The sequence below is a fragment of the Micromys minutus genome (genome assembly GCF_963924665.1).
Source record: "Micromys minutus genome assembly, chromosome: 24".
Classification (NCBI taxonomy): domain Eukaryota; kingdom Metazoa; phylum Chordata; class Mammalia; order Rodentia; family Muridae; genus Micromys; species Micromys minutus.
Window position 1 is genome coordinate 36,362,201 of NC_137959.1, and position 22,828 is coordinate 36,385,028.

Genomic DNA, 22,828 nt, shown 5'->3' on the forward strand with positions numbered 1-22,828 from the left:
TGGTAGTAGTTTGTTACCTAGCTTATAACTGAAGATGATGATGTTTTAAATGGTAGAGTTAGCTAAAACATTACCGTAAGTAATTTGTTTTAAACTTTCTATTATTTTGTTAGAAGATGCTATAACTACTGTGTGTGTGTGTGTGTGTGTGTGTGTGTGTGTGTGTGTGTGTGTGTGTGTTGATAATGGGCATATCTTCCTCCATCAATCTCAATCTTATACATGGAAGCAGGGCTCTTAGTTGAACACAGAGCTCATCAATTCAGCTCATCTAGTTGCATTTTTCCAGAGGAGCCTGTTTCTATCTTCCTCATGTGAAGAGATTATAGGGGGAGGAACCTGGCGCTTACACAGATGCAGGGGATCTGGACTCTGGCTCTCATACATGAGTAGTAAGTGCCTCAGTACACGGAGCCATCTCCTCAGCTCTTGCTTTTGATTTTTTTTTTTTTAAATGACAGAATCTCACTTTTAAAGGCAGCCTGGGCTTGAATCTCCTACACAGCCAAAATGGCTTCAAATTCCTGATTCTTTTGCCTTCAGCTCCAGGGTCCTTGGATCACGAGTATACATCACAATGTCTGCCTTAAACTGGTTTTGGACACAGTTGGAAAATGCAAACTTACACTTGGTTCTTTAATCTATCTGACCTTGCTGATTTAGAAAAGATATGAAACTGGAAACACAGCTTGGCTGGTTTGGAGCTTTACTGAGAATATGTAAAGCCCTGGGCTTGATCCCAACTGTGGGGGAGAGGGAAGCAAAGCATGTTTCAGTTGTTTATATGTTTGTTCGAACAAGAGCTCATTATACAGGTTAGGCTGGCCTTGACCCCATAATTCTCCTGTTTCACCTATCCAAGCACTGGTATTTTAGGAATTATAGGTATCCACCACTGGCTTATAGGGCGTGCCTAAGAGTTCACTGTCAGCTCACTGTCCAGAGCCAATATTCCTAAGAGGTTGACAGAGAAGTCTCTTCTTTGGGTCTCTAGAAGGAACACTCAGCTGTGAATGTATCTCTGATTTATTTTTCACAATAGAAAGCTGGGTACCCTCCCTAAGATCACAGAAACTAAAATAAGATTAGTATCTTTGATTAAAACTGAGAGAGAGAGAGAGAGAGAGAGAGAGAGAGAGAGAGGGAGGGAGGGAGGGAGGGAGGGAGGGAGGGAGGGAGGGAGGGAGGGAGGGAGGGAGGGAGAAAAAGACAGAAAAAAGACCCGAATGTATCTTTCCTAGTTGAAGGTAGGAGAGCCCCTTCTTAAGTATGGGGTCCACCAGACTTCTGCTAGGTGGCATCCGAGAACAAACTGCGCAGCCTCACTGACCTGCCACGTCAGCGAACCCAGCTGCCCCCAAATAACCCGTTCGTTGGGTCCCTCTTCAGAACAGGACAAGGAAAGTCTCCTTACATACATTTCTTGCGTCGTCCACAAAAATGCTGCTTTTGCCGCCTTCGATAGCGGTACTCTGTCTCTTGGCTCTGGGAGGCAGGGGGAGTGTGACTTGGGGGGTGACCAGAATATGTCCGCTGGGAGCCAGGGTAGTCTTGGTACCGCCTGACCCTCTCCTCTGCTGTCCGTTTGTACAGGACGTGAGGATGGTGGCCCGCAGGTGAGCTGTAGTTGTGTTTCTGGGCCAGCAGCTGAGGTAGCGGTGAGATGAGGAATTCATTGTCTCGAGTCCTTATCAGACCTGACTAGAAAATCCAAACACAAAGAGCACACTCATGACTCCATGCCCGTGCAATGCCTTTTCCTGGGTCGATGCTTGGCATCTTTGCATTGATTACTTCCTGTGAAGAGGCTCTGTGTATAAATAATGCTTGCTCTCTCTCTCCCCGCCTTTTTAAAATTGTGTGTGTTTGTGTGTGTGTACATAGGTGCACATTTGTGTATGTGGAGGTCAGAGGACAACTTAGATAGTTTTCTCTTCCTGCCCCGGGACTGAATGCATGTCATCTGGCTTGGTGGCAAGCACATGTACCATGCTAAAGCATCTTAGTGGCTCTGCCATGCCATGTTTTCTCCACACTGTTACCTGCTGCTGTTCTAATTCCAGTTTTATGAAGGAGACGGCAGAGGAGTAAGTGGGCTGGTTCTCTCTCTCAAATCTACGCTAATCATGGGGAAACCATCATCTGTATTTTTTTCAAATGCATTTTATGGTAGTTGAGGGTTCAAATCCAGGGCCTTACACATGCTGAATATGTCATGTATCCTTAGCTATCTGGCTAGGCTGCAACACTTCACGTTTTTATTATTTGCATACATATATGTGGTATGTGTTCTCATGGCTGTGTACTTGTGCATGTGTGTGTGTGCACTGTGCATGTGTGTGTGTGCTTGTGTGTATGTGTGTATGTGTGCTTGTGCATGTGTGTGTGCTTGTGTGTATGTGTGTATGTGTGCTTGTGCATGTGTGTGTGCTTGTGTGTATGTGTGTATCTGTGCTTGTGCATGTGTGTGTGCTTGTGTGTATGTGTGCATGTGTGTGTGCATGTGTGTGTGCTTGTGTGTATGTGTGCATTTGTGCTTGTGTGTTTGTGCTTGTGCTTGTGTGTATGTGTGCATGTGTATATGTGCATGTGTGTGTGCTCCATGTATGCACATGCAGGCCAGTGAAGGAGGATGTTGGGATGGTCTGTCACTCTGCCTTCTTCCTTTGAGGTAGGGTTTCTTACTGAGACCTGGAGCAAGACCTGCCACCAGTAAGCCCCAGAAATCGTCCCATCTCCACATCTACATGCTAGATTACATAAAACTATGCCCAGGTTGGCATTTGAGTGCTGGGATTTGAACTAGGGTCCTGATGCTTCTAGCGCAAGCATTTTTATCCACTGAGCCATCTCTCCAGCCCCTAGAGCAGTGCTTCCCAACTGTCCTAATGCTGTGACACTTGACTACGTTCACGTGCTAGTGACCACCAACCATGTTGTTTTCATTGCTACTTCACAATTGTGATATTGTTGCTACTTCACAATTGTAATGTTGTTGCTACTTCACAATTGTAATGTTGCTACCATTATGAATCATAATTTGGATATCTGTGTTTTCCCATGGTCTTAGGCAACCCCAACGTGGCTTGCTACCCACGAGGAACCACGCCGGACTGATGACGTTAATAAGTGGTTTTGAAGGACCGAGCTAAGGAATGACAACTTCCTAGGAAAGACAGCGACTGTGCTCCGGCTTCACATGCGTGTACATACACATGTACCCTCTCACACATGAAGTAAGCTAAATCTCACACATTCCAGAAACATCTCTATCATATCCCTCAGACACACATGCATTGGCTACACCAAGCTCTCGCCAATGCTGCCAGAAACATGCATCTTCCATCTTGACCTTTCCTACACAGTCCCTGACACCACCCGGGATTCTCATCAATGATAAACCCCATAAATAGTGCCTCAGACCCATGCACATCATCCCAGAGTTTGCTCAGACTTTTTTCTTTAGCCATGCAGGGGGTTCGTAGAACGTTGCAAATGCTAGGTGCACATGCCTCAGCTGCTACGCCAAGTCTTCAGAGATGCTCTGATGTCCCCCTTCAGAGAAGGGGGCTACAACCACATGTTCCCTTCCAAAAGATCACAAGCCACACCGTTGTCTTCCCATCTCTCTCCAATGAAAGGAATAAAATCCAAGTCTTTCTGCATCTAATATAACGGACCTGTCATAATACAGACCACACAGGAAGCCTTGGGGTAATCTGCATGCTAACAGACAACAAATACTGGTTTCTTAGTCTATAAACTTGTATCAGAGTGAAGACTAGGCTGAAAGCAGGCCATCATAGAAAGAAAGGAAACCAGGCTGGAAATGTAGAGTAATACTAGTGGCAAATGCAGGTGGAATCCTTGCTCTCCATTTCCTGTGCGGAGTACTCCAAGCCACTCTGGCCCCTCCACTAGACTACATGTAGACAAAAGACACCATTTACAGCCCTCCCTATACAGAGGCATAACTGAAGGGGAAAAAAAAGCCTCAAAAGCCCTCCACCTTGCCTGACTTCCTTACTTGGTTTAACTAATATCCTAAAAGTTATTCAAGTGCCTGGACCGGACTGACCGGTTTGGAGGTTTTCTTTTCTCCCTAATTCCCGAAGACTCTAGGCTGCTCAGAGGCTGAAGGGGCGTTTCTATGCTGAGACATGGATAAACTGGTCATCAAGAGGCAGGGCAGAAAGATATGGGCAACTAACTAACTGGACACGGGGAGGGAAAGGAGCTCCTCCCCCTGGAGTCTGGTTGAAGCCTCTTCCTAGTTGAGAGGCAAGGACCACAGCACAGTGGACGTCATGTGCTGTGAAACAATGTTGCTTTTACAGAGAGATGTAAATTTGGAGGTTAAAATAGCAACACAGCCCATGGAGGCCTCTGTCCTTCCCTGGCTTCTGTTTCCCAGTAGTCTCAAAAACCCCTTTTACACTGAAAGAAACGCATGGAGCTCCCTTAATCGGAGTGGTTTTATTTTATCAGATTTAATCCCATCAAAGGTACCCCTGGAGCCTTATTTTAGTCTCAATTATCAAGAAAGAAGGAGGGATGGGAGGGGGTTCTTAGCAATGCTTTGAGATGTAACTTAAAAGACACCCACATTGAGTGTGTGGGTGCTGTTCAGACACTCAAGTGGGACTTGCCTTTAAAAAGCCCACACACACAGGGCCTTTTCCCTCCCCCCTTACTTCTCTTTATATCAATTCTGATAGGTACTTCAGGTACTTCCAACCTATGTTAAAATATCCTCCCAATAAATGCCGGCTGTACTTTCTATTGGGTTTGAACTGCTTTTCTACGCCTAAGTCTAGAATCCAGCTTCTCCTGAATGGACATCTCTGCAAAGAACCCTTCAGGCCTCTTCAGGAGGGAGTGTGAAACTGTCTCCTGCTGACAGCTCACTTCAGTTGAAGGGCCTGTATTGGGATAAACACACTGGACCTACACACCAGTTCAGTGTAAAGTGTCTACAACAATTCTTTATAATAAAGGAAGAATGGCACCATGCTAGATAAGAAAAGAGAAAAATTTTTTCCCTGGGGTCTGATGAAAAGCAATGTAATAGGAGCAAAGACACAAGCTACATTTTAAAGATACAGGTCCAGTGCATCTAAATTGTATCATTTTTGTATTGGGAGTGTGAAGCCTTTTAAACTTAACTAAATCAGTGCAACCTTCTGCCTAAATATGGTGAATTAGGAGAATTGTGGTCCCCTGAAGCTTCTAATTCAACAGAAAATATACAGAGGAAGCTAGTAATTATTACAAATTAAAATAAAATATTCACTAGTGTACAGGACGCAGTGTTTCAGGGAGGGAAGACTAGGATTCTACTGGAAGTAACTGTGTGTGTGTGCATGTGTGTGTGCATGTGTATTTGTGTGTGTGCATGTGTATTTGTGTGTGTGCATGTGCATGTGTGCGTGTGTGTGTGTGTGTGTGTGTGTGTGTGTGTGTATGTATGTATGTATATACAGCAAGCTTTTCTGAGAACAGTGAGGCTCCTTGATCTAGGCAGATTTAACCCTGGATGGAGTACATGCATGGGCTCACAGAACTACGAAACAAAAAGTGGGAGCAAGCAGAAGGCCAGGGCCCAAGTGACCTGCAAAGCCAATCAATCAGACAGGGTGTCCCTAGACAGCGAGGACAAGAGAGGGCTCCAATACGCTGAGCTGGTGATGTCATAAACTATGGAAAGTGAAGAATTTGTCAAAATGACAGACAGATAAAAAAAAAGTATAAATCAGGAAAAAGAAAGGCAGAGATGGTAGCAGGTGTGGCGCCCCCTATTGGATTCTTCAGAAAGACCAGCATGCAAGGATTGTTCTAGTATTGTTTTCTCTGTCTGGATTTTAAAGAGACAGATTAAACCACTAAATTTAAAACTAAAGTACATACTAACCAAAGGCCAATATTCTATTTTGATACCTTACTCTGTTTTACTTTAGATAATTAATATAAGTCAATAAGTTTTTATTTTTGAAAACTTTGAGTACTAAGTCAAAATGAATATAAAACAGTTCTTCAGTCCAGAAAAAAAAAAAAAAAAAAAACCTAAAAGAAGCAAAAAATTAAAAAAACCCAATACCCAATATATTGGTAGTTAAATTAATAAATTTGTGATTAAAATAATACAATATATTAATGACTCTTTTAAGAGACGCTCATATTTTTAACAAGACCTTTATTCAATAAAACTAGCTGTTTATACAGATTTCGGTTCTCTTAGCAGCTTTGAAGATGAGAAGAAATGGAAGACTCTTGATAAAGTTAGTGGTCACCGGGCACTTAATTCATTTTTGAAAGCTCAGTGTGAACAGCCCTAAAGAGCAATGAAAGTTAGGAAGTTATAAGTTCCTTTTTAAATTTGTATCCCTGGGCCTTTAAATACCCAGCCTCCCCCTAAACCTACGAACACCTTAATGGACTACTGATGTGCTACAGCCGTACAGAGCTACAGGTGGAATGACTGAGTAGACCTTAAGCAAGTCTCTTGGATGGTGACAGCAACAGCCCCACCGGTAGAATCATTCCACTTTAGTTTTCAGTGGCCTGTAACTGACAGACACAGCCAGATGGCTCTCAGCGGGCCGGCTGGAAAACCGTGGCAAAGGCCTATCAATCATATACCTCTGGAGTCATCACCAAGTTCGACTTCACTTTTGAATTTTTGAATTTTATTCTAGCCCCAATAACTTTCTAAAATGTGGTCTCTTCAACTGAGATTGTCATTCATTTAAGTTTTTAAGATTTTGTTTTATATGTACGGGTGTTTGTCCACATGTCTGCCAAGTGTGCGGTCCCTGTGGAGGGCAGAAGAGGGCATCGGACCCCCTGGGTTGCAGTTACAGATGGCTGTAAGCTACCACGTGGGAGCTGGATACTGCAAATGGCTCTTCTGCGTGACCAACAGTGCTTTCGGCCCCCGAGCCAAGTTTCCAGTTCCCTAGATGATCATTCCTTTTAAAGATAAATCATTTTATCCAAACCACAGATAACTGATTCTTTGCTGCACAATATGTCTAGTGCCATGCTAAAGGCCATTCCCTAGGTCCGATCCAACGAAAGGCTTAAGTGGTCAGTCTTGAACCAAAAATCCATGATTTGGAGGCAGGGAACAAGGAAAATGAAGGAGAGAAACACAGCTCTGCAGAGCGGAAGCTGCAACAGTCTTCCTCGGAGGGCAGCCTGTGGGAGGAGGATGTTTGTGGATTGTTGTCCGGAGGCAAAAAGATTTACTGAAGGATTTGGGTGGAATGACACAGACATAAACAGTTAGTTAGGGAAGATTGTCAAGAGAACAGCAGGGTTTAAAGGTGACTTGTAAGTGTTGTTGCTCCCAAGATGGGCTCGAAGGCTCTAAGTGTTTGCTGCTGTTTTTATTTTATTTTCATCTCCTAAACAGGACCAGAACTCAGTGCTTCCCTGGGTGGAATAAGTCCATCCTTAGCCACAGTGTGTTATGCCATGAGCTTTTTTGGACAAAGATCCATAAACATCCGTATGTATGTATGTATGTATGTATGTAAGTATGTATGTATGTATGTATGTATATAAAGAGAGACAGAAAGGCAGACAGACAGAGACACTGAGATAGTTGCTCTGAAGAAAAAGCCAAGGAGAAAAGGAACTGTGATAAACTGATTCACCATAAACTGTTTACTAAATAAATCCCAGGAAAGAACAAGTGGGCTCATCTGGACCACTGCTCGGGCCAAGAAGAGAACACCTGCTGATGTTATGCCCTGAGATGACCAATATGGGTAGCTTATTCCATTTTCGACAAAATATCTTAATTCCAGGACACCTACACAGAAATTCTGTCATCTACACATACCGAGGTGGTGGGATAGGTGACCTGGACAGGCCTGCAAGTTTACACGTGTATTCCAAAAGAGATGAGATATCCAGGATTCTCTGCTGCTGTCAATGTGAAAAATATCTCCTGTATGTTTGAGGGGAAACGGGGGAAATGTGTATATTAACAAAACACTAGCATTTCCCGTTCATTTCTTTATCTCAATATTCATGGGATAGACTCACAATGCTATTTAGGAGGAGATTAACAATCTCCAGATTTGGGGACTGTGGCAGCAAACATTTTACTCATGAAGACTTCTCCTAAGACCTACACCAAGCAGGTGTGGCAGTATGCATCTATCCACTGTAATCTCATTATCCCATAGCAAAGACTCCAGAATCCCAGAGGGTCACAGGCCAGCTAGTCCCTAGCATATTCTGTGGCCAACAAGGGTCCGTAACCAAAACTAGGTGAAAGGTGAAGACTGATATGGGAGGCTATCTTCATGGACATATATAGACACACATGAACACACACATGCACACACACACAATTTCCAGGTTGGTATACTGTTGGGTGACCTCTTGCTAATGTGAGTTCATTGAGGTCAACTTATATGACCATGGATGATACACTGGAGATGACAGCACCAGAAAGACCCAACGCCCATTTGACTTGCCACTTGCTGTAAACGATGGCATCCCAAGACTGGGTCCATCCAGGGAAGGAGGAACAAGTGACTAGAATCTCTAGTGAGATTCTCAGGCCAGTCTCTCCACCTTCAGACTAAGAGGGTATGTTAACAGCTTCCTCAGTAGCCCCCTTGTCTGCCATATTGCTCTACACCATGACTGTGGACCAAGTTACTCCATAGTTTACCATAGCTATATGTAGCTAATATGTATCCTTTTCTTTACTTCCTAGGGATGTTCCTGAACCTCTCTGAACTCAAGTCCCTGGTCTTTAAAATGGGAATAGCAATAGCCCTTCCCTTAGAGAATTAAATGCATGAAGACTTGTAAAGTGTCAGAGATGGTGGAAGAGGTGGGGAGCTGGTACTGCCTATCAAGTATCCCTATAATTGCTATATTTGATAGCTTGGAAACAGAGCAGAGAGTTCAAGCCAGACTTTTCCTATCCTTTTCTTATGGTAGTCTTGTGTGATTTCCCTTCTCCATGTAGCTCATTCTAGCCTCAAATTTTGGGTACTCCTCCTGCCTCTGCCCTCACCCCTTGTGCCCTGTCCCACTGATCATTGGCATTACAGGACTGATATAGCACATCTGCTAGCTAGGCCCTTTCCCAACTATGTTACTCTTAGGGTTTTCCTCTTCAATCAGACATTGAATGGTATAAGACTGTATGAGCATTAACTCTGTTTATTGGGTGAGATAACACAGAGAAGGAGAAAGGCTTCGGGACCGGAAAAGAAAGGGATCATTGAAAATCTTCCAGATATAACCAAAGATTCTTAAAGATGGAGAAGTCATGAATAAGTCTACTTTGGAGAGTTTTTTTTTCCACCCTCCTCCTCCTCGTCATCTTCATCTTGATCATCATCATTGTCTTCTTCTTCTCCTTCTTCTTCTTCGAGGTTTATTTATTTCATGTATGTGGGTACATTGTCTCTGTTTTCAGACATGTCAGAAGAAGGTATTGATCCCATTATAGATGGTTGTGAGCAACCAGGTGGTTGCTGGAAATTGAACTCAGGACCTCTGGAAGAACAGTCAGTGCTCTTAACTGCTGAGCCATCTCTCCAGCTCAACCTTTGGAGAGTTTAAGTCATAGAGGCAATTGGTTGGTTGGTTGGTTTGAGTGGGAATAGGGCAGTGGGAGGTTGGGAAGACTTGGTTTGGTTGCTCAGTTTGTACGGCCAGTATGGACACTAATTGCATATCCACAGTATTCTGGAGATCAGATGTTTAGGTGTAGTATCGATGTGTTATGAAGACTAGATCTCTTATTCTCCTTCTCAATGGGAAAGAGGTGGCATGTTCCCATTCAGTTTGACTGGCATCATGGAGATTCATTTAGACTCATTAGAACACCGTGGACTTTCTGGAGCGCACAGCAGCAGATTGTCACTATAGACTAGGGCCCCTGAGTCACACGCTGGCCATCTCTTCAGATGAAGCAGGCAAAAGCCTGCCGCTTCCACAGAATACCTGGTGAGCTGAGCCATCCCACACCTGCTCCTGCAGCACGCTGCCTGACGTTTTCTCAGGTGCAAACCAGACGTTAGTGACCTGTCTATGTAACCCCTGACCTCTGCAAAGTAGAACACATTGTCATAATGACAATGACAAGAACAGAAAGGAAAAAGAAAAAAAGTCAGCAAGTCCTTCTCTGTGTGTTTCTTTTGAAGGTTTCCCTTTCTTCTCTGCCCTCAACAGCACTGCAGAGTTCTCTGTCATTCTGCCCTTTTTCTCTCTATCCCAAATGAGTGCCAAATCGTAATGAACCAATGTGGCTTTGACCACAAGGAACACTCATGTCCTGACATAAAAGCCAATAGGTTCTGGCCCTTTCCTAAAGCTGTAGGGCCATAGAGATCTGACTGGTGAAGTTTCAGTCATTGTAAAAGCTCTTAGTGCATGCTTGTCAACGCACTGTTTTAGCTAATTATTGTATCTCCATTGGAATAAGAAACTCACGTCTGCAAACAGCTCAAGCCCCAAGCCGAGAGACTACACAGCCTTCCCTCGCTCCTTTTCTTTCTTTGAGACAGTTTCTCTGTGTAGCCATAGATGCCCTGGAACTCATGTTATAGACCAGGCTGGCCTTGAACTCAAAGATCCACCTGCCTCTGCCTCCCAGGTGCTGGGATTAAAGGCATGCACCCCACTGCCTAACTTTAAGCATGTTAGGATTCTGGAGGATGTGACTCTGGGGAAGAGACAGCCATTGAAGCGTCATATACTTTACTTTAAAAAAGTAAACTATGTCTGGACTGCACATCTTACAGCAAAGAGTCCTGACTACTGGGCATTCTTGTCACTTCAAACAAATGGAGGAGACCGACAGGCAAGTAAGTGCAGGTCTGTGTCAGAAATGGAAGAGTGAGGTCAAGAGATGTTAAAACCTGCTGGTTACTCTCTCTCTCTCTCCTTGATATTTTCACATCAAGATGTATGACAAAAGACCAGAGGTGGCTGAGATAGCATTAAGGCTCTCCATGGATCCAGAGATACTGGATTCTCCAGAACTGAGCCTGGACTGCTCTGCTTGATGGCAGCCACATTATATCCTAATTCCTTTTTGAAGGAATTAATAAGCACAGAGAACAGTAAGGAGGGAAAGTCATCCCTGCCCAGCCCCTAAGCTAGCCTAGTCACACTTGATACAGCCTAAAGTTATCTGAGAAGGGCATCTCATTGAGAGATTGTATAAATTAGATTGGCCTGTGGGAATGACTGTGTGGAACCACCTTGACTATTAATTAAGAGGTCCCAACCCACTGCAGGTGGCACCATTCTCTAGGCAGGTGGCTCGGGGCTGCAGAAGAGTACAGAGGACAAGCTAAGCGTGAGCCAGAGAGCAAGTTGTGGATGTGATGTTGTGGTTGTTAAAAGTTCTTGTTGCTGTGCCTTCCCCATAGTGTGAGGTTATCCGGGCATAAATCTCTTGTGACCCTCCTTGTTGCTTTTGATCAGAGCATTTATCACAGCAGCAGAGATGCAACTAGGATGAGAGGCATAAAAATAAAGATACCCAGGGAGTGGTGTTCCTCTGGGGGACAAACACAAGCGCTCAATCAGAAGCAGCCACTTCTGGTTCATCTTCCTGATCAACAGATTCCTCCCACAGGCCATTTGGTCACTCTGCAGTAATGGAGTGTGTGTGTGTGTGTGTGTGTGTGTGTGTACGGCGGGGGGTGTGAGTGACTATTTCTCTAGTTTCTTCCTCATCCTTGCAATGGAAATCCTGGCAAAGCTGAGATAAATGATCTTGATTTTGTGCCTCAGCCATTTACAGCGCTTGTGGGAATGTTGCTCAAATTTTGCTGAACGGATGATGGCATCTATAGGATCCCATGGGCATATGAAGTTAGGGCAGATCCCATCTAAGGGTCTGGATTCTTGTCCAATGGGGACAAGCAGAAAGCTTTGAAATGCTGCAAGAACCAATTTATGCTATAGAAAACCCTGGCATGGGACCCACATTGCTGGGATCCTCTGACCCCCCCCCCCAGAACAATGAAGGACATACCTGCCAGACATTATCATGAAAGTGACAGAAACTTACATAATGAGCACACATTACCCACCACCCAGTTTGTCAGGCCTTACTATGATGCCATCCATGCACATCGACTTCTCTTCTTCAAATCCTAAACATTGCAGACATGGGTGCTTGTCTATTGAAGCTTAAAACTGTCCCTTTCACATCAATTCAGATGAACACTCATATTTAAGACTGGCAGCCATGGATATATTAAAACTCTACCCCCTTGTCATTTGATAATAAGCAATTGATTGTTGGTATCATTGCTTTTTAAACTGCACCCACTTAGCATCTAAGTTTGAATAACACAGACATTCCCCTGGTTGGCAGCCAGCATCAGCTGCCTGAAAACAGTTACTTTTTCAAGAAGGAAGAGTTGATACACACTATCCATCTCAGCTGGAACTTTGTAAATAGCATCTGCTATGTTTGCAAGATACTGGAGAATCGTTTTTTAGGAACCAGTGATGCTCCCTGTTCCCAAGGCAGCTGCCTGCTGATGCATGACTGGGAAGACATATGTTTTCACTTGTTTCTGTAGTGGTGATGGGTTATGTCAAGCTCTCCGCCCCGCCCTGCTTCCCTTGGAACTGACAGCATTCATTTGTTAAACAGACAGCTAGAGCTGGAAACCACGCCAGCAACCAGCTGTTAGACATGGGAGGAAGTCTACTACGTGGCGTCAACTCACTGGGTAGCTGCACCAACGGGCTATGTGATTGACTGGACTCCCAAGTGCTCCCACGGGTGGTATGGGAACACCTGAGATGACCACTGTATTGGAGATAGCTGGTCTTAATTTTCACCGGTTATTTATCTTCGGCCCCTCTGTGTCCCCTGCCTTAAGGTAAATCCAAGGAAAATAATCGTAGGCTTAAGGGATGTTTGCAATTGTGTAGTCCATTTCCCGGATTTCTCAGAGGCAGGAAATGGGATACAGGGAGAATAAAGCATGACCCAACAGGTCAAAACGGATTGGCAATATAGTAGAACCTTGTTGTCTGCAACTCTATTTTCTTGTCTATTTTAGTAGAAAAGTTTGACTTGATTGAATGGCCCTCCCCTGGCTTACATTCAAGTACTTTCTTAATTCAGGAGCATAAGCAGGTGACAAGAAGATGCAGAATAAACCTTATGAATAAGGCAGGAAGCTCCCCATTCAAAGTGCCCCTCCTCCCACCCTCTTCCGAGCCCCCAGACGTTCTAACTCTATGACCTTTGTCCTCACTCAACCCTGCATTGAATCTCTTATATTTAATACGTGCCTTGCTTGCCGAGTCAAGGCGGAGGCATTTCCTTTTCTGTCTCTGGCATCTGCCAGACCACGTGGCAGAAAGCTAACACCCTGGGTATGTTACATATAAATGTAATCCCTAAAACACCTTGGCACACACACAAGGAATGGATACTAAGTAAAGGAGCTGAGATTTTTGAGTCTGGACCTAGATTCAAGTTTTGACTTTGGTCCATGAGGATCTCTGGCACTCTGTGTGGTTTGCTTAAACTGCTCCTTTTAATATTCCTTGGGTATTTCCATGTGACTCTTCCTTGCAAGGCACGCTGCTTGGTAATGGGCCTGCGTTATGTAATCAACGCATGGTCACTGTAAACAGGAGCAGGCAGATAAACAGAGCTTTCTAGAAAGTTGGAATCGAAGCAGAGTTTATTTAACCTTGTGGAGTCTGTGTGTGTTTGCAAATACTAGGGGCTTTCATGCAGAAACATGAAGACAGCAGCTTCTAAGCGATCAGCAGCTCTGTGCAGCCACTAACACTCACTTGTAGATCGTCAAAATTGTTGCTCCTGGCAGAGGCTGGCAGAACCAGCAAAGGGCCACATGCATCAAATTAAACCAGGATCCTTCATCCTGGTTTCGGCTTAGAAAGAGATCAACAAGGTATGGTAAGGAAACTCAAACTGAAGCCACTGATACAAGTGAGGAGCAGCTGCCTGTAGGCAGGGATTTCCAGGCTTCTCCTGACCCTTGCTTACATGTCCCCATTCTCTTCAGGTTACAAGCACAAAGTATCGGGAGATGAGAGGAGGGGTGGCTTTATTACTAAACTTTGGCTCATGCCTGTCTCTGGTCATATAGTTATATATCAGGTTGTCATGGATCTGTTTACATGATTTTCCTGCCCCTGCCCCCAACATTTAAATGGTTCAGGTCACCGTGATCATGGAATAAATTGTATCTTGACACACCTGCTTATGTCTAGGCTTCTAGATTACTAAAGAAAATGGGCAGCCAGACTTCTAGAAGAGATCTCAAAACACATTTTGTGCCAGAGTATCCACTCGAGGGCAGGGTGTAAGTGTGCATGTGGATGCGTGGCCGCATACATGTGTGAAATGCACGTAGACTCTAGAGTGGTTGGGTAGGTCTCTTCTCCTATTGCTTTCCCCCTTACTTTGTGAGGCACGGTCTTGCTGAACCTGGAGTTCGATGTTCCTGCCAGACTAGCTGGTCAGCAAGGCCAAGAGGCTCTCCTGTCTTTGTTTCCTTTGAGCTGGGGATATGGGCGCACATTGTCATGCCTCACGATGTGGATGCTGAGAATCTGAGCTCAGGTTCCTGTGCTTGAGTGACAAGCACTTTAAAAACCAAGCCACCTTCTCTAAAACCCCTATTTTCATACTTTGATGTAAAATGTCATAGGGGGATTGCTTCTGCTGCTGGACCATTTTCTTAGGGGGAGTTATACACTGCATGTCAGTGGCTTATGATGGTCGTAATATGAAAATCAGCACCACCAGTAGGTAGTGGCACATGCCTTTAGCTCTAGGACTGGGGAGGCGGCAGAGGCAGGCAGCGCTCTCTGAATTGGCAGCCAGCCTGGTCTACAGAATGAGTTCTAAAAGAGGCAGGGCTACACAGAGAAACCTTGTCTCAAAACAAAACGAAACGAAACGAAAGAAAGAATGAATTAGTACCAGGATATCGAGTTCTTTATCTGCCATGAACAAGTTTTATTAGATTCTCTAGCCATAGTTAAGATAGCTCACGGCCCAAAATGGCAGCCAATATCTTATTTGTCCATCAACATGCAGGGTATGAACCAAGCTGGCCTTTCTGTCCAGTAGTGTGTTTAGCCAGTGCTGGCCACCCCTTTGTCAACATCTATACAGCTTGAAAGTAGCCAGGTGCCTGCTTTCCTCACTTCCCGTCCTCATCTGTACCTGCCCCTTCCTTTGACTATAGTTCAGGCTGCCAGCTGGCCTTTCTGGAGTTCTTCCCTAAACCGGCTTGTTTCTCTATCTGCAGTCCAGCAAGGCTGGGTTCACCTGAGCACAGTGCTCGTCCCTCCCCAGCTAATCACAAACATGGATAACGTCAGCCGGCACCATGGCCAAGCCAAATGCCTGGGAGTCAAACTTTCATTGTACTGCTCTGAAGAATGGTGATCCCAGGGAGTCTCTGACTACTTGTGCCTCAGTTTCTTCAACATGCACGCATGCCAAGTGAAGGACATTGGCTTGTTCTAAAAACTAAGGGGTAAAATTCAAATATCTAAAGCATACAAATGCCTTCTGCACAGCCAGGGCCTGTCCTCTGTGTTGCTTCCTTGTCTGAAAACATGGCAATATTCATTTTTCTCTCTCTCCCTCTTTCCCTCAATGCTATGGATGAAGCCCGAGGCCTCTTTTCCATTGAATAACACTCCCAGCCTTCTTTTTCCCATTTGATTTTGAGACGAAGTCTCACAAAAATACTAGTGCTGGTTCTGAACATGAATACCTCCTGCCTCAGGCTCCCCAGTAGCTCAACTTACTGTACTGCACCAGGAAAAAAAAAAAACAATTGGCAATACTGTAATTCTTTTCTGTATGTGTGTGTGCAATACACATGGTAAATTACACCCACACAGTAAATAGATATCAATGGTCAGCGGGAATCCAAAACTGATGACCAGCCCTCATACTGAGAAATAGATGGGTGACCACAGGGTGTGCAACAGGAAGAGTGTGTGGCACATGTACAACACATATATGCACATGGCTTCATGACCAGTGCAGAGAGTAAGAGGGGCATACACTTCCCCTGCTGGGGGAAGAGGGAACTCGGCTATTGAATGAGGGGCTCAGATGAAAGGGTGCTGGTTTTCTGCAGTAAAACCGCTCACCAAATATTGTGACTCTGGCTAGATTGGGAAGCAGAGAGGAGGTTACCATGCAAATTCTAGCCCCGTGTTTCCAAAGACAATGCCCCACCTCACCCATGGCCCTGTCTGATGAATCATCACTTCTGAATAAGTAGGTGCTAATCGAATGGGCAGAAGCCAGACAGTGCTTGCAATCAGCAACAGCTTCTAATGAAGCTGCTATCGGCCAACAAGGTGTAATTATCTTTAGGCCAAAAGTTGGGGTTGAAATTTAACAGTGAGTACGAAGTGGCCTGAACTCAAGTGTCAATCATCATCACTTACACAGGTTGGGTTTTAACCTCGTTGGTTCCGGTTTTCTTTCTTTGCGTAGGAGCTGCAGTTAGAAAACTCCCCTCATGCCAGTGTCCGATTGTCAGATTCATTTGTGGAACAAATATTGAGTCTTTGTAGTGGATTAAGCACCGAGTGAGGCACTGGGGTGAAGAAATGAAATCTGGCTGGGGCTGGATACTGCCCTCAGGGTGTGGGGATTCAGATCTGGGAGATCAATGGTTAAACAGAAATTCCTTCAGCAGCCCCCTTCTGCCCACCCTAACCCACCAGAAGCTTGTAAGACCAATGAAGGGACACTAACAAATTCTTGAGAGGGTTTCTTACAAAAAGGTCGTGTGTGTCCAAACAGCCTTTAATGAAGCCAGAGTTGGCCAGGTGAGCCAGAAGTGCGGAGGGGGAAGAGGAGCTCCAGGTGAGGGGGCAGAGATGACAGGCAGAGGGGCTCAGTGCCCTGCAGCGATCTGACCTCTCAAGCGTAGAAGGAGTATGTGCACTGGCATGCATCTGCTATTGGGAGTAGAAAAAAAAACGAGAGAGGAATTTTCTAGAAGCACTCACTAACCCTTTATAAAGGTATCATGTGTATTCATGTGTAACTCGAAATTTTTAAAAAAGCATTGTTAGCAAAGCCTTCCATTCGGCTGACAGAGAAGTATGCAGAAGCTCCCAAAACTGGGAGATTTGTTAGACTTTAAAGGACTCTGAGGTTCAGTGTGAGAACAAGGTAGACACACTGGGTGGGAACTTTCAAGTGTGGTTCGTGGGATGAAGAGATCGTGGGGGAGTTAAGAATTCTTGCTGCTTCTCCAGAGGGTCTGGGTTCAGGTTCCAGCACAGAAATAAGGAAGATTCACAACTGCTTTGTAACTCCTGTTTCATGGGATCTGATGCCATGTTCTGTCCTCTACAAGTACCTGTGCACATTCTCTCTCTCTCTCTCTCTCTCTCTCTCTCTCTCTCTTTCTCTCTCTCATGCACACACACACTCCTCTTTAAAAAGAGTGGCTATAGTTGTAAGTTGAGGGAAGACACAAAACAACAGGAAATGAAACCAAGAAACCCATCAGAAATGGTTGTTAGGGTTTCTGCAAGAGACAGCAACAAGGAAGAAAGCAACCAGCAATGGTCAAGACAGAGTGAACTCAACCAGAGAGAAAGACTCGCTAGCGTTTAGCTATGCGTGATGGGTAAGGGAGAGAAACGAAAGAGAGCATGCAGACCCAAATGTCCAGTCCTATCTTCTAGAGCCACAAAGCCTGGTGGGCAATCCCCTACTACAGTAGTCAGCAGCTACAGGCAGATACTTACGTTTAATTAGCCAAGCTGAGAATCTACCTCAGAGGTAGAATGATTAACATGCACAAATCCCCGAGGTCGACCCATAGAACTGCATAAAATGTCATAAGTCAACGCACACCTGTAATCTTAGCACTTGGAGGTCCACAAGTCATTCTTAGCTACTTAGTGAGTCTGAGGTCAGTCTGGGTGGTGTGAGACATTGTCTCAAGAAAGAATTGAGTCATTTACATGACCTCAATAAAAAGAATTGGTTGCCTCTGTCACACATCTCAAAGAGAGCTGTGGTCATATTTAGATGGCACAGATGATTTTCTTGGGTACAACTCTGCTATATTGTCACTAACAACTCCCATGACACCACTACATGCCACAGTTCTACCAAAGAACTGCACACTGGCCTCGATTTAACTTCCTTTTTTAAAATCTAAAAGGCACCCTTACTGTTTCTAGAAATCAAAATTTCTATCTGCCCAGAAAAATAAGTTACATGTAAGTCCCAGGTGTTCCTCAGTAGTAGAGAGTTTACCTCGCATATGGAAGGTTCTGGGGCTGGTCCCTAGTCCTGACTATGAATAAGGTAAGTGCGTATATGCTTTAAATAAAAATATGATAGATTTACACACCAAGTCCTTACAATGGCTTAATCTTATGAGACTAAAAGAGGGACTGAAGTATATATAGGTCAGTAGCTAGAATGCTTGCCTGATGTTCTTGAGACTCTGGGTTCCTTCCCTGGGATTGTAGACCTGGTCAAGGCCATGCATACCTACAACCCAACACCTGAGAGATGTAGGCAGGAGAATTGGAAGTTCAAGATCATCCGTGGCTACAGGGTGAGTTGGAGGCCAGCCTGGGCTATAAGAGACCCAGTCTTGGGGGTGTTGGGGGAGGTAACACAGAAGCAGCTGTGCAAACAAACTGGGGCCTTGTACTAGTTGCAAGTAATTAGTGTTTGCTGCTGACATAGCACTGGCAGCTAGGGGGATCAAGGAGTCAGCAATAGCCCAGCATCTCCCTTTTGTAATTGCCAGGGGCTTTATGGACAGTGTCATCATCTGCTGGAGCTGGGTGTAAAGAGATTAAGACTGGGGATACCAGCTGACCTGACTCTGGTCTGCAGAGAAAGGAAAGGCAGAGTTTTCATTCTGTAAGGGATGGTCCAGGAGTCCTCAGAATTGGAACAGAGATCAAAATGTGACCTGACTCACTTTTCTCCCTATCCAAAGAGAGCCCTGTGGGAGATCCCTCTCCATCACAGGAAGAAGGCGACATCTGGCAAATTAAAAAGAGTCATCTTGACCTTGAGAAAGGTCATTCATACTGCTATTAACCTAAGAAATGTGCACCCTCTGGAATATTTTCTCCACGAACACTACTGGCAGGAAAATAGTTCTGAAGCCCAGTGCGCTGCCACCCCATTAGAAGAAGTGATTGCTTCATTGTGTGATCATATACAACACAGGCGCACATGGCAAAGGGGACACCCATTGAGAAGGGGCATCACTTCCTCCTTCCTCAGGACCCTTGGGCGATTCCTATGAAACTGAAGCCTTCTCTGGGGCCAGCGTGGGGGTATCTCCTGATTTTATTACAGTTATCCATTACAGGCTCCCTTTGCTCTAGGCTCCATCTCTCGAGGTTCACGGAGCATCAGCTGTACCAGTCAGAGGGCCAATCCTGAAACACCAGAATTGACACGCCCCGCCATCATGGATGGTCACTTCTTCTGCACAGAACACTTTTCCCTCTGTCTACTCAGAATCCTTCCCTCCCACTCACATGCCACTCTCTGTAGGAATTTTCCAGAATATCCAACATGCAATTCCTACCCTGCTGCTCCATGGCTGGGGACAGACTGGCTTTCCTTAACACCCTCCCTCACACAAAATCTCAGTACTTATGCCTTATTTCATGAGCTCTAGGCAGACAGGCAGGCAGGCATTTCTTTCTACCTTCTTGAATCCCTAACTCCAGTCTATAGTAAGTACCATGACTGCTGATATATTGAGTGAGTGTCTCTAACCTAATGGAATTTATATTCCCGGTAGCAGATCCCTATACAAAAAGCACTCTCTATCAAATACCCTTTTGCTATAATAAGAACGTACTGCATTCCCAATTGAGTTTAATCAGAGGCCACTAAAGCATCCAACATGTGTGGGCTGGCAGATGGATGGAAAGTCCAACTGGAGGTTTGAGGATGTAGCACCTTTGGAAAGGTGGTTAACTCAGAAATTGTGCCCATTTATGGGGGGAGGACCTGCCATATCCCATTCCACCTGACACAGAAAGAAACCACAGTTTGAAACCGGGAAAGGGTCCTCTCGAGAAATCTCCATATCTCTGACTCCCAGCCTCCATATTGGAAAACAAAGTTCTGTTGTTAATAAGTTACCTAATCATCTGAAAAACCTCATGGACCTATTAGAATCAAGTCACCTCTATTACTGACTCTTTCATCTCTTCAAGTGTCCTCCGAAAGGGGCTGGAGACATGGCTCAGCAATCAAGACCACTTGCCCTTCATACAGAGGACCTGGGTTCATTTCTCAGCACCCACATGGCAGCTCATAACCAGCTATAACCCCAACTCCAGAGTATCTCATACGCTTTCCTGGCAGATACAGGCACCAGACACATATGAGGTATGCATTTGGACATGTAGATAAAATGCTCAAACACATAAAACCAAGAATTGTCTCAGGTCTCTCTTGACAGATGTCAGAGGAGTGGAGTCATCATCTTTATCAACCAACAAGACTCACTCAGTCCTTTCTTGCCCCGTTTTTGTTTGTCCCTGACCATGAACCATTATGTGGTTAGTGGAAGTATTGCTGCTGAGACATTAGATTCAGGTTGCCTGGACTTCACATGATTAATGATCACTTTGTTTCTAGAGACCTGAGAACTTCATTATAAAGATTTATCTGCCAGAATCTATTGAGCTTGATATCATGGCACATAAAAACGTATTCACTTGCTGTTTGGTAGAAGTAAACCAGTAATGGTTTCCCAAACAAGAACTTCTTAGCATGTTTGGGACCCTCCTGGCCTCGAATTGCAATAGTTTGTAGACTATATTACTTTGTAGCTGGAGAACAGAAATAGGTAAGGTTACAATAGGTAATGGATACACCCACTCTCTTAAATCTAGACACTACCCAAGGGGAAACTCTGAGGTTGCTAAATCTCTTTATACCTCAATGGTTTTACCTAAAATACAAAATAACCAACTTGGGGCTGGGAAATAGCTCAGTCTGTCAGGTGCCTGCTTGGCAGGCACCAGGAGCTGAATTTGATTCCCAAAGCTCACAATTTGGAAGCTAGGGATTGTGATCTGCGCTTGTATTTCACCTACTGGAAAAATAGACAGATGGGCAGACCTCTGGTGTTCATTGGCCAGCCATCCTAATCTAATCTAGGAAGTCCATACTGGTTAAAGATCCCCAGAGCTCCACATGCCCTCTGTAGCAAGCATGTTATGACATTTAAACACACACACACACACACACACACACACACACACACATACACACACACACACACAGAGAGAGAGAGAGAGAGAGAGAGAGAGAGATAAAAAAAAAAAACAGCTTCATTTGAGGATTGCCGTGAGATGTCGGTATTCGTTTGATAAAAATATACAAATACCACTCACTAGTGTCACTAGACAAGAAGAAAATAGGGGGAAGATAAACTACGATGTTGTCATTAGAAAGTTGAATCAAGAGAAGTTGTGTGGTGGAAAACAGGAAAAGAAAGAAAGCATATTACAGAGTTATTTAAACCACACTGGGATTGCCCCCAGGGCATAACAAGGAAATAACAATTTCCTTCCAAAGTGTGATTTTCTCAAGGCCATTTCAAAAGAAAATTCCTAGCATTAAAGCAGGAAAAAGATAGCAGGAAAATTTTGATTATTGGAATGATAAGATCTGTAGATAAAAACTACAATTAACACTAACACAGAATTGCTATCTTTCTAAAAAAAATAATTGTTGCAAGTTACATTGTCGATTCAGGCAGCTAAATGTTAAGACAACCGTATTGACAAATTTCTATCCGATTCACTACTTCTGTCTGCAGTGAACCAGAGCACCAGAAGAGACCCACGGTGGGTTTCTGGCAGTACCAGAGGGAGCATTGGGTCTTACAGAGGTCACCAGTTTGATATGTGGCTGAAACTGGGTAGAGTATGTATGGGGAGGCAATACTTTCTGGAGGGAAAATACAGCATGACCCTTGAAGTCTCTTAGCCTGTGGGTTACCCAAGGACCTTGGCTTTATCTATGGCTGTGTGGCTGTTCTTGGAGCCAGCCTACAAGACATCTGCATTAGCTGTTGCCTCCACCTTAGGTAATTTTGAGGTCCTCTCTCTAGCTGATCAAGGTGTCTTTTGCCTACTTCTCAGTTGAGCCATCCTCAGAGCTGCTTCCTCTCTCCATAAACCATGACTTCACAGCACTATATACCTCTCTTGTTCCAGTGCACACAACAGCTTCAGGTACATACCTCCGGAATCCTTTAATGGGAGAGCCATACCCACAAGACTGGGAGTTATACACTCTAGCAGGGCAGGGACACTACCTTTCTAACAGCCAATCAACCAACCGCAGAACCTACTGAAATGCCTGTCACTGAATAGGGAGGGGGAAATAATCAAAGGACAGAATTGGTGCTGTCAACAGGATTGTAGAACCCCTTGGACTGGAAACAACCTTTGGCACTCCACCAGTATTTGGAAAGGCCACAGGTATGCTGTTGCTATGACCAGCACTACAACAAGAAACCATGATGGTGACAGTGGTTCATATTTACCATGTCCTGGCAATGCAGAGGTGGGCAGGGTGCCAACGTACTCAATCTTGCTTAGTTCTCCTAAAGCACCCTAGGGGTGGGGAGCGTAGGTACCAGGGAGACTTGGTAGATGAGAAACTGCAGAGGGGGTGGGGGTAGGGAGAGGAAGAATGAAGGGGAGAAAAGAAAAATTTAGGTAACACACCCAAGGCCACCCAGCTAGCATGACAAAGTTAGAATTTTCACTAGCCATTGAC

At 44.6% G+C, this 22,828-nt stretch overlaps 1 protein-coding gene across 2 annotated transcripts in view; it reads right to left on the reverse strand.

Annotated features, from left to right (window-relative positions):
* Positions 1 to 22,828, reverse strand: part of ADAMTS18 (ADAM metallopeptidase with thrombospondin type 1 motif 18) — a gene marked incomplete at both ends in the record, with an annotated part of 138,388 nt that overhangs the window by 69,114 nt on the left and 46,446 nt on the right. The window contains one exon of one of the 2 annotated variants that reach the window (XM_080937342.1): positions 1,419 to 1,701. In XM_080937342.1, the coding sequence (XP_080793468.1) occupies positions 1,419 to 1,701 (283 nt within the window). Of the gene's footprint in view, positions 1 to 1,414; positions 1,702 to 22,828 lie in introns of those variants that run through there. The other variant, XM_080937343.1, reaches the window with a different exon arrangement.